A 12,410-nucleotide genomic window follows, 5' to 3' on the forward strand; every position below is an offset into this window, starting at 1 on the left:
AATGAAGAAGTGAAGGCAGGAAAAGTTTCTCCAGAGGAAAAATGCAGGGCTTGTCCTTCACCGTGACGTCAGGTCTGTCTTTAATAAAATCCCCAAAGAGCCAAGAGAAAAAGGCAGAGTGCCTAGGCTGGGTTGCCAGTTCAGGATTGCTCTGCTTTCCCCAAAGTGGTGTTTTTGTTCAAAACGGCTCTAAATCTGGGTTCAATCAAATGTATTTAATCCCGGCTTCCAGGGATGAGGTGGCTTTTGCCCTGGATTCTAGCAGCAAGCAGCATTTTGCAGGTGAGTTTGTAAACTGCCGGGGAAAGCTGTCTCTGCAAACACTCTGGGGTTTAATGCAGGGTGGGCTGGGAGAGCAGAGTGTGCTGCGTGTGGGAAGGTGGGCTCTGGGAAAATTAGGGGAGGTGGGAGAGCAGGAAGGGAAAGGTGAGCTGGGGGGAAAGGAAAGGAAAGGAAAGGAAAGGAAAGGAAAGGAAAGGAAAGGAAAGGAAAGGAAAGGAAAGGAAAGGAAAGGAAAGGAAAGGAAAGGAAAGGAAAGGAAAGGAAAGGAAAGGAAAGGAAAGGAAAGGAAAGGAAAGGAAAGGAAAGGAAAGGAAAGGAAAGGAAAGGAAAGGAAAGGAAAGGAAAGGAAAGGAAAGGAAAGGAAAGGAAAGGAAAGGAAAGGAAAGGAAAGGAAAGGAAAGGAAAGGAAAGGAAAGGAAAGGAAAGGAAAGGGAAAGGATGGGATGCAGAAGTGTCTCAGAGTCAAGCTCTTCACAGCATCCAGGTGGATCAGCACAGAAAACTGTAGGTTTGGTGGTTTTATTTCTTCTTTTTATTATTACTATTTGTGCCATGGAGCAAAGAAGGATGAGGGGGTCCCCCATTGCTCCCCGAAGCAGCACGGCTGAGGCTGTCAGGGAGGGGAAAGGGCAGGGTCCCGACGGGCGGAGGTGCCCAGCAGTGCCGGTGCCGGTACCGGGGCGAAGCCGTGACCGAACCGGGACCGGGACCGACACCGGGTCCCGGAGGCGCCGCCGCCGCTCCCGCAGGTGGAGCCGCTGCCTCGGGCAGGGGAGGAGGGTTCGATCCCCTCCCGATCTCTTGGAGCTGCTGCTCCAGCAGCAGCAGCTTTCCTCCCCCTCCTCTTTGGAAAACCGGTCCGGGAAGCCGCTTGTTTCCCAAAGGGGCCGGAGCTCTGCTCTGCCGTTCCCGGTGCTCGCCGCAGCTCGGGCAGATCCCCGGGCGGGGCTGGGCTGGGAGCGGCCGTGGGCAGCGTGCGGGACAAGCGCTGTCCCCATCCCCGCAGCCAGCGCTGCCCCCGGGGCTCGGGGAGCCTTGGGGACCCGGGAGCGACTGGGATTACAGACCCGCTTGGGCTGCCCAGCTCGGGGTGGGGTGTTCCCGAGCCAGACCCGTGTCAGCGGGATGTCACAGCATCCCTGTGCTGGCACCAGCCGCTCTGCGCGGGGGATTCTGCGTGGCAGGGCTGCTGGCATCAGGGGCTGGCTCGTGTTTTGTGAGAGACTCTAAGCCAGGAAAGCAGCGCACCTGGGTGACAGCAGATGGCACAGAGATAAGTCCTGCGTGGATGCTGATAACAGGGCGTCTTCCGTAAAATAAAACACGCCACAAAACCGACAGCAAGCAAACTGCGCCTCTTGCGCTCCTGCGGGAAGTTGGTTCTTACCACAGCTCATTTTTGTTCAGCAAGGAAAAAATCAAAGGAGGGAGGTGCCCCCCACCCCCCAAGCACTGTCACTAGAAGAGATCTCTGCAAGCCTTGTAAATTGTGCAGTGGTTGTCCTGGGATCCCTCAGTATCAAAGATTTTTGTGAAAAACCTGCTGTGGCATGAAAATCTCTGTGAGTGTGTCAATACATGCAGGCACATGCACTTGCTGAGGGGCTAGGCAAGCGAGTGCAATCCAGATACTCCTAGCAGCATGTTTGGTCTAAAGAGTATCTAAAAAGAGTTCAAAACAGTTTTAAAAATAGCCTCAAAAGTCTTCTGGGTCTCCGTAGTTCCAGCTCAGGCTCCCCATTGAACAGAGCCAGTGGAGCTGCTCCTTTGGAGCATTTGGGGACACTGTCACCTCCTAAACACACCCATGGGGTTGGAAACTTGGAAGTCTGTGCTTAGAAACCACTGAGTGGGGATAATTTCTCCCCAGTAATGAACTGGCTTTCTCTGGACCCTCTCCATGCCTGAACTGGAATGTGATGGGAAGGCTGAGGAAAAGCAGGTTTATATTTGTGTGACTTTTGGGAGCATGGAATTCTTAGTTTGGTCTGATTAAGGGCACTGCATGAAGAAACAAGGAATATTGTAATTATTTTGGGATATTGTGAATATCTAGGTAGCATGGCCATCCTGCTCATGAGATATTTCAGTTAAGTCATGAGTGTCATAACAGATGAGTCCTGGTAAAGATCCAACACTGCCCCACCTCATAGTCCATAGTTTCTATCTTTGCTGGCATAATCACAACAGTAATGAAGATCTTTCTAACTCTGCAGAGACATCCATGGAGTGGTAGCACCAGGCAGGTCACTGTGCACATTGTGCAAAGCCCTGTGGTCTCCCTGGAGAATTGTCACTCTTCACATATAGGAGGAACTATGGACAGAAAAAAGATGTTCCACTGGAAAAGAAGAGGGCTGACCCTCCTTTTCCAGGGAGAAATGCAGAGGAGATAACATAGGAGGGTCAGGCAGGTCTCACAGGCATCTCAGAAGGCAGCTCTCAGGTTCTGCATCTCCTGGTACTGTTGCAAACTACAAACAGTTATTCAGTTTGTAAAGAATTGTATCAACAGGGGTTTTTATTAGGGCAAAACAGCACAGGTGATGGGTTCGTGAAGAAAAAAGAAAAACCCTGAACATTGCTGGAATTTTAGGCATAAGTTTTGAAAATTTTCTTGAAATACTTTTTTTTTTTTAAATATAGTAATAAGGACAGAGACCATGGGAGCCTAAGTGCCTTCACCCAGGCTGAGATTCCTCAGTGCCTGAGTCATTTTTGCATAAAGGAATTTTAAACTGGATGTGTTGGCTCCTTTCAGTGTTGCACATTGAGAAGTCAGAGCCAGCATCTTCAGTCTCTAGCCCTGATGACTCAGAAGTGTGAGACCACTTGTGCAGAAAGGACAAAATGTCCTAAACCAGGGTGATGATTAAAGAAATTATTCTGCACTTTATATAAAATTAGTAAAGGAGTTTATGTAGGAAGAACAGCATTAGAGGTTTCTAAAATATTTGAAGTGGAAGAATGGGTGGTGTATGCATCTGACAATCTAAAATAAAAAATAATACGGTGAATGCAAACCTGCAGACTTCTCAAACAGAGAAAGAAAGCAAAGAATCAAGTTGTTCTTCATCACATCTGTTAGTAGGCAGGTATTGATTTATCTGAGGTGATGGCAGTCATGGTACACAAATGTAAAGCTTTTGGCTTTGATGGGTGGGAAGGAGGAAATAGATGCTCAAAAATGGTTTCATTTGGCACCATCTCATTTGTGGACACCTATTTCACTACATAGTAACTGATAATGACCCAGGCTCAGGGCTGCCTCAGGCTACGTGTTAAGAACCACAACATGTTCTTTTTCCTTCCTTTATGAGATTTACCTTACAGATATAAAGCCAAGAATTTAATCTTTAAAATATTTGGATTTGGTAGCAGGGAAAAAAATTTAAAATTTTTTTTGGCTCTTCCAGGAAAAACCATATTTTCACCAAACATAAACAAAAAGCCAAAACAAAGCAAAACAAAAACACAAAGAAAAGAAAAATTGACACATTTATTCTTCCCTGCAAAAATCCTATGGCTCTCCAGAGAGGGTGAGCTGAACTTTACCTGTTAAATGCTTCTTAACAGAATGCTCCTGGTTTGCACCATGGCTAATGATGCACAGATAATCTCAGGCAGCACAGGTTCAGGATTGCTGTGCCTTTTCCTTCTAACTTCCCACTATTCCCTCTCGCTCAACAACATCTGGTTACCAGAGGTAGACTGGATACACTTCTCTAGATGGGCTCTTATCCTACACTTCATAAATTGTAGACAACAATTAAATTGCCCTGGGTATAGCAGCTGAAGATTCAGCTATGGAAATGAACATCTTGAGGCCTGAAGCTGGCAGGCACAGCTCCCATGGGTATGGCTGCGCTGTGCACAGGGCCTTCCCAAAGCTGATCTTCCACTTGGCAGACCCCCCTCACACATCCACTTGCAGGGTGAAATCATTGCTAAGGCAGCATCCTGAAGGTAGCACTGAATGTTCTTCACGTGGATCAGAGGCCCACACCCAAGTCTGTTTCTGATGAAGATGCTTCCTAAGTACACACACGCACACACGCAGACACGCACACAGAGAATTTCTGCTGAAAGAAGTAGGACCTGATGCATTTTCTTTCATAATTTCTCCTGTAAATGTCTGAATTTGCTTTGGTAGTGTGAAACAATATCTTTTCTAGCATGGACCACAACAGAGCTGTGGACAGGGATTGGTTTCCTCACCCTCCTCACAGCTGTGCCTGTTAATGTCCCCTGGGACAGGTCCTGTCCCCGTTCCACACTGCAGCAGTCCTGCCCTCGGGGGAGGCTTCTCTAGGAGAAGGCATTAGTTAAAAGTGATAGCTATGGATTTTAGCAAAAGTGTGAGATTTATTTGATGATTCTGTGTGTCTGTCCTTTCAAGGACTCATGCATGTTTAGTTTCTCCTTCCTTCCTCATGAAAGGTCAAAAATTTCAGAATTCAGAAAGTTTTGCTGTTGAAGTCCTCTATATCCATATGGGACATTTGTCTTTGCTCTTCAGAAGCTCTGGGCTCCCATGTTAGGATGTTAAGAGTTGCTTTAACTTCTTGCCAGGGCTCAGCTTACTGAGAACTGCTTCTTTTGGATGTCTCAGTGTCCCAGAGGGGTCTTGAGCATTCCTGTCTGGACAGCCTGGCTCTCATGCCTGAGTGGAATTGAAGCTGTTTGTAAACCCAAGAAATGTATGTGAACCTTGGCAGCTGTGGCCTGGCAAAAGCTGGACTCCCACAGCTTCAGCTGAAGATACATTTGAATATTGAACCTGACAGTGTCTCATGGTGTGGGCCAGAAAGCAGGGAGAGGCTACTCAGTCTTTCAGATTTGTCAGTAGGAGGTTTGGGTAGGTATCCTGGATTAATTTTTTCCTCCTGCTTCCCTCTTTGCTTTCATATGATATAGTTCAAGCATCCTCATTCTTATGGCACTTATTTTAAAAGCACAATTTCCCCTTTGTGTTGAGTAGTCAACATTGACTGGTAGTTGATAGGCCCAAAGAAATGCTACCCATTTGTTTCCTTTCTGTGTTCTGATGTCCACCAAGTTGCACTGGTCTTCCATCCATGGAATTTCCCCATCATTCCCTCCTGGGTTGTGCCACCCAGGGTTTGCTGCACCCTGAGGTGAGTTTTCCTTAGCTCCCCATTGCTGCAGGAGATCACAGATCTGATTTTTACAGATGTGTTGTAGGGTCAAGGGACTCTGACTGCTGCTTTAGGAGCTCAGTGCAGGTATTCTCCAGTGCTGCTCTGAGTTTCCTAGCTATGGGTGAGGATCACAGGTTCTACAGCCTGGTGGTCTCCCAGCCTTGGGATGTACCTCTGCTGGTGCTCTGTTCTTTATTTGCATCCAAACTGAAACATTATGTGTGTTCTGGCATCCTGGGTGAAGCTTCTGGAGTCCTTTAAATACCTTTTATTTTCTTTTAGACTACGGCTGGGCTTTGTAATCCTTGTATCTGGGCAAGGTGTGGGGAAGAAAAAGGGGAAAAAGGCATTTTTACCTCTGTGGGTGCCAACCACTGACTCTGTCCCACAAGGAAATATTCTTGTGGTTGGGGAAGGAAAGGAGAGCCTTTGGGCTGAAATAGCTGTGGAAGAAGATAGCACTTAAGCTGAACTTTGTGGCACAACTCAAATAATGAATTTCTAATACTTGGGTTGGTAATGCATTCCAGGACTCTGTGGTCATCTCAGTTCCTCTTCTCTTTCTCAATAGCTCCCACGTTGTTCTTCTGTTTTATTAGTCTGGGTCTGTCATTCCACTTAACCTATAAAGCAAACAAGAGATGAGCAAGTTGGAAGGCCAAGTTTCATGAAATCCAGGATGGTGAGCAATGAGCCCAAAAGGAAACCTGAGAGGTATTTGCAGAAATAATTGTGGGCTCATCCATGGAGAGTTGTGAGTCACCTGGATCCTGATGTTGGACACCTGCACAGTTAAGCCTTTGCTGTCACAGAGCAATTCCAGCACTGCCAAAGGACCTTATCCTATGAGCTTGCATTGCAAATTCACAGGATTTCCTAGGAAAAAATGTCTCACGTCTTCTGATGGGAAGGTGCAGCAAGATTTCTTGGTCCAGCATGAAACAATCTCCTCCTACTCATCTTAAAGTAAATTTGCCCTTTCCCTTCCAAACATATTGAAATAATCTCCAGTGGAAGGCTTCCAAGTAGATATGATGGATTGTTTTATTGGATGGTTTTATTATTGGATGGTTTTATTATTATCTCTAACATGCAACCGTGTGTCTTGACTCAGTTAATATTTACATTAGATTCAGAAATATGTAAATATCATATGTAGTCATAGAATTATAGAATGTTTTGGGTTAGACAGGACTTTTAAGGTTAAACTGTCCAGCCCTGCTGCAATGAGCAGGGGCATCTTCAACTCAACCAGGCTGCTCAGACGCCTCCAACCTGACCATCAGTGTTTTCAGGGATGGAGCATCCACCACTTTTCTGGTCAACCAGTGCCAGTGTTCAACCACCCTTCCAAAAATCTTCCTTATGTCTAATCCAAATTGCCTTTCCTTCATTTTAAACCCATTACCCCCTGCACCCTTGCAGTATCTGTGTACAAGGAAAAGAACACAGTAAAGTCAGGAGTAGTAATCAACTTTGTAATTCTGTACAATGCCTGACAGAAAATTAGCTGTATGCCACCAGGAACAGTGCAGCCCACACAGGCTTCACAGCTTTGACCAAAACTGCTCTGAATGACTCACTGAGTACCATTATTAAACACGTGATTTTATTTTCATTAGAAGGTAGCAATCATTTGTAGCTGCATGAACTGTTGCACTTTTCCTCTTCTAGAACTTGTAAATGAACTCACATTTTAATTTCTGCATGGCTTAAAGGTTTTGGTTCTTTCCATGCTCTACCACAGTAGTTTTCCACACTACAATCAGGCTTTTCTTTTTGTTGTTTTCTTACTGAAGATTTTGAGTTACAAGTGATGGCAGGATGGGTAGGGGAGTGGTTTTATTCTCTTGCTGTAGATTCCTCTTCTCCACACAGATATCCTTGGCCTGTGAAAAAAAGAATATAGAGTAAAAAATGGAGCATGGCTTCACAGTTTGATGCCTTTTGGGGACAACACTAACCACTCAAAGCAATAACTCTGTTGAGTTTGTTTTATCCATGTAGGGACCAGCCTTCTTGCACTGGGTGAACAACAATATACCAGGGCTCTGCAGAGAGACTGGGAACTTCCCCAGAAAGTGCCATGACTGTCCCATAGCATCTCCTGGCTGTGCTCTACACCCCTGTGCCGTCATCACTGCCATGCCTGATGTGCTGTGGGCACATGAGGTCACTGTGTAGCTGAGGTTTTGGACTTGAAAATTCTCCTTTCTGTTTTTTTTTTTTTTTTTTCAAGTCCACCAGCATATTCCTGGGTGTATGTGATGACCAAGCAGGCTATAGCTCACATTTGTGATCTCCAGCTTGTGTCAGCTGTGACAAAGGGAACTCTGTGTCTGGGCTGATAAGGAGGCAGAGACTTTGAAATCCATACGGGCAGAATTAAGTTCTCCTCGGAATGGCTGGCACATGTTCCTGGCTGCCCCCAGGCTACCAGTTCCTGGGGTTGAGACTAACAGCTGGGTCATTTTAGCTGTTTAGCAAGGAAGGACCAAACCACAAAAACTGCAGCCAGTGCTGAGAATCTGCAAATGGATAACGCGATCAAATTCTTTGGTTACATTTTAATGAGGGGGAAAAGAAAGGCTGGAAAATAATAATTAAGAAAACAGCCAGATTTCATTAACTAGTTTGGCCATTCAGCAGGTGATTTATTGATAAGTACTGCTGGCAATATTTCCTGCAAGATCTTGGACTTACAGGACTGGATCATACCCACAGCATCTGTGTGTGGGCTGATAAACACTGAAGTAAGAGAACGAGGGCAAATTCATTTGGCTCCTTTCTGAGAGTTTTATTTCCACATTTGACCTTAGTAGTTAAATATATAATGACATCTCTGCTGCAGTTCATTTATGGACACTGTTCACTATTAATTTTCACTGTTCTAGTGGTGTCCCAAGGGCACATTTTTAAAATTACATTTATTCTATGAGGCACAGCAGTCCTTGAGCCTGATAAAGGTGTCAGAGGTAGTGGAATCTGGGAGGTTGCTTGACTAATATTTCCAGATTTTGCATAAAAACCTGTGCTGTTGTTGCTCAGTGCACTGGGGTTCCCCACAGAGGTGGTGTGATCCTGCTTATGAAGGCTGGTGAATTCCTTACCCACCAAAGCTGCCTGGGTGTGGGTGAGCTCCTGGGTTTGTGGTGGAACAATGCCTAGTTTCAGGCTGAAATAAGATGTTTCTGCTTTTTAAAGATGATATGTTTAATTCTGTGTGGTTTACATGTGTGTGTGTGTGTGTGTGTGTGTGTGTGTGTATATGCACACACACACACACACATATATATATATACACATATATGTAGTGCCTACATGCACCCCCCACTCCCTTTGCATTGTTTTGGTTTGTGTCAGTTTTTCCATACATATCATACAGAGAGTCTGCTTGCACTTGAGGATATGTTTGTGCTGTATTTTTCACTGTTTCTCCCTGTCCCAGCTACATTAAAATGCTTGCCAGAGTATCATCTGGGAGTCTGGAGTATTTGATTAGAGGAGTAAATGGATACTAGAGCAGCAAAGTTGAGAATCCTTTAAAACCTCTGCATGCTTGGTAACTGTAACATTTTATAGAGCAATTATTAAATAATTGAATTTGTTTCATTCCCATGTGATTACATGACTATAAAGGGGTTGATGATGATTTCATTGTTCACCCTCTAACATACAAGGGAAACCTCCTTAGAAAAACTGCCTCTGCAGTGGGAGCTGGCAGGATAGAAATATCCTGGCTTAGCACCTCCCGCCCCTGCCCATCCGCTTCCCCAGTGTGGTTTTTCTGGTACAAACGGTGTCCGTGGAGCATCCTGGGCCCTGGGGATGCTCGGGAGAAGCAGGGCTCTGCCGGGAGCATCATTTGTGCACCAACACTGCCCTCGCGTGTCGGGGCTGTGGGAGACACAATGTCAGTAACCACATCATCAGCAATTCATCTTCATCCTCCAGAGACAGACCCAGCTGGTGTCCTCCCCCATGGCTGGAAGCAGCAGCGTTAACTCTTTAAAGGCTGAGGTGCTGCCACTTTCCCGGCTGGCATGGTTTGGGATGGGGAAGTGGCAGCAATACCCTGGCCTTAGCAAAGTTCTGTTTTGCTTTGCTTTTTATTTTTGTTGTTTGTTATGGCATTCATAGCGTCAGCAGGTCTCTGGATCACAAGCAGGAATTTTGTCACCTGCATGGTTTAGTCTCAGCAGTATCTGAGCTGCCTGCAAGCAAGAGGGAATCACCTGTGCAAGACCCATTTCATCACTCTGCACAGATCCATCAAGCTGTAAACTGCTGGTCACCAGTGATGTGTGGGATTTGAAGGTGCTGGAGAGGTGAAAGAGTTCTGCCCTTTTGCAGGCATCAGGTGCATGTGAGGGTTGAAATCCAAACACTAAGAAACTGGCTTTGCTGAGCTGATAGCACCTGAGAGGCAGCAAATTTCTTTTTTGCATCCAGGAAGAACTCAGTGACTTGGTCTATTAGCTGTGTATAGGAGGAGGGATGGTGGTATGGTTACAGTGTAGGAACAAGAACTCTAACTGCTATTTCTGGCTCTGCCACAGATATCCTGTCTGCCTGTGGGACAGTCACTTCACTTCTGGGGCCCCCAGATTAAATCAGGATCATTTAATAATATCACCCTCATGAAAGTTGCTTCTTTCCACCATGAGTAATCCCTCCTAGAAACAGAATGTGACACGTTCTTCTTGCTTGTGCATGTGATGTATGTTCATTCCAAGCTGGAGAGGTGATACCTTTAAGTATATCAGCCTTCATATTTAATTCTTGCATCAGTTTTTTCTCTGGTGTCTCTTTTTACCAAAGCTTTGAATTTCAGTTCTGTTTCCACTGACCTTGGGATCCAAGGGATTAATTCCCCAGCTCAATTCATCCTTTTTCTATATTTATAATTTCACTCCTTTTCTTTTTTTCTTAGTGAATTTGTGCCAGGAAGTGTTCTCTTTTCCTTACTTGTAGTTTCCACTGTATTTCATTCAAAAGCTATGGTTTTGCCCCCAAAGTCTTGTAAAATTCAAGGCCTCTCTATTTTCTTTCTTTCTTCCACATTTGCAATGTGTCACTTTTTGTTAGGGGTGGTAGGGAAGGTACAGTTGTTTTTTGGGGTTTTCTGTTGTGTATTAAAAGAAGATCTGATCTTCAGGCACATCTGTTTTAAGGCTGTAGTGCAAAGCCCAGGCTGGCTCAAAAGTTGGCTCTGACTTCTTCTAAGCCCCCTCATTCCCATGGCACAAATTTGCTTTTTATGCTGTTTCTGGGATAGATCTTCAGGAACAGCCTGTTCTCCTTGTTCAGGGACTCACCACCCCTGCTGCCTTCTCTTTCGTGGCACATGGGACAAGATGCTGCCCAAAGCCATCACTCTGCTGACTGCTCCTCCAGAGCAGTTCTCACTGAAAAGAAAAACAATATCCCTTAGGAAAGTTGTTTGGATCAGCCCAATGCCCCAGACCTCACATGGGAGAGTTATCCAGGTGATCTTCTCTCCAAGCTCCCTTTGGCTCTGTCTCCCTGCTGGCTGCTCACCCTGGATGCTGTGCTCAGCTGCTGCTCTGGGCAGCCAAAACGTGGCTGAGAGAACCCCGTGGTGTTCCCCTGTCAGCAGCAGGGACTCTTTGTCTCCCAGGGCCACAATGTGGGGCTGCCAAGGGAGATGAACCCCAGACAGTGACCTCAGGACTTGGGCACCCCCAGCCCCAGTGGCCTCCCCTTGATGTGGGCTCCAGGGTAGGAGCAAATGCCTGATTCAGAGCTGACACTGCACTGGGAGCTGACCACCTTTATACCCACCTTTATAATCACCTTTACACCCTTTATACCCACCTTTATACCCACCTTTACACCCACCTTTATAACCACCTTTATACCCACCTTTATAACCAGCTTTATCCAAGTCTTGCATGCCAAATATTCTCAGCCAAGTGCTGCTGATTTTCAGAAAGGGAAAGGATTCTTTTCCTAGCCATGAGCTAGCGGCCAAGAGAAGGAACTTTCCTGTGCCAGGTCTGTTGAATTTTAAATGTGAGCTCTGTGGAAATCCAGACCAACGCAGACCAGATGTGGTGAAATTGCCCATGACAAAGTAAGGAAACTTTACAAATCTAAGAGAACATCAAGGTGAAAATTTTGAATCTGAATTCAAGGTTTTCTTTAAAGAATGTTACCAAGTAGCCAAACTATTAAAAAGAGATTTCCCTTAAACCTGAGATGCAGAGACCATCTCAGAACATCTGTTGATGGGAACTTCCTCATGAACACCAGTTCAGTGCTGAGGAAACACTGTTTTGGAAAAAAACCATTCTTTTATTTCCTTCTCATGAACGTTGAATAAATCTTTCTGAGATATTTGAATAACACATTCCAAATGATCTTAATGTTATGGACATACCTGCTGCCTCCTGGCAGTTGCCCTGGATTTTTAGCTTCTGCCTGTGGAAACCCCTGCTTCTTTTTGGTATTTTTTTAAATCTCATAATATTTTGTGATCATCTTATTTCCCCTTGATGCTATTAAAGTGTAAGACTTTAATAGCGTGTGTTTTTACTTTTTGGTTGGTTTTTGGGGATTTCTTGTTTGTTTTTTGGGATCTTTTTGGGTCAATCTATGTGGATTATTTGATACTATTAAAATCTATGTCATAAAATTATACATCACCATTTCCTCTGAGCTGAGTAATTACCTGAAATAAAACCCTCAAACAAACAGGATATGGATCTAAATCCCTCTTAATGATTGAAAATAAGATAAAAATGTGGCAGAGTGACTGTGAAACCCAGGCATCCTCTCTCCACAGCCACTACCTCAAGCAGGCAGTATCTGTTTTCTCTTCTGACCTGGGGGTTTAATGGTTGTGGGCTCTGTGAACATGGGGGGTGTGACTCTGGTCCCTAAATGTCAGCCTTAAACTCCCCCCAGCCACCATGCAGTTTGTAGCAGACTTGAAATCATTAG

The 12,410-nt window shown here is 45.2% G+C and overlaps 1 protein-coding gene and 1 long non-coding RNA gene across 5 annotated transcripts in view; one reads left to right on the top strand and one right to left on the bottom strand.

Moving 5' to 3' along the window:
- The window catches only part of CCN4 (cellular communication network factor 4), a 33,986-nt gene continuing 21,576 nt past the window's right edge, over positions 1-12,410 (top strand). The window contains exon 1 of one of the 4 annotated variants that reach the window (XM_064397736.1): positions 1-282. In XM_064397736.1, coding sequence (XP_064253806.1) covers positions 235-282 — 48 coding nt within the window. In that variant the 5' untranslated portion in view covers positions 1-234. Of the gene's footprint in view, positions 283-414; positions 787-12,410 lie in introns of those variants that run through there. The other 3 variants (XM_064397710.1, XM_064397727.1, XM_064397745.1) reach the window with 3 other exon arrangements.
- LOC135290092 (uncharacterized) lies at positions 4,927-6,207 on the bottom strand. The gene is made up of 3 exons (XR_010352806.1): positions 6,152-6,207; positions 5,801-6,067; positions 4,927-4,945 (listed from the first exon to the last, which is right to left on the bottom strand). It is a non-coding gene; the product is annotated as an uncharacterized LOC135290092 (long non-coding RNA).

The sequence above is a fragment of the Passer domesticus genome, chromosome 1 (assembly GCF_036417665.1).
Source record: "Passer domesticus isolate bPasDom1 chromosome 1, bPasDom1.hap1, whole genome shotgun sequence".
Lineage (NCBI taxonomy): Eukaryota > Metazoa > Chordata > Aves > Passeriformes > Passeridae > Passer > Passer domesticus.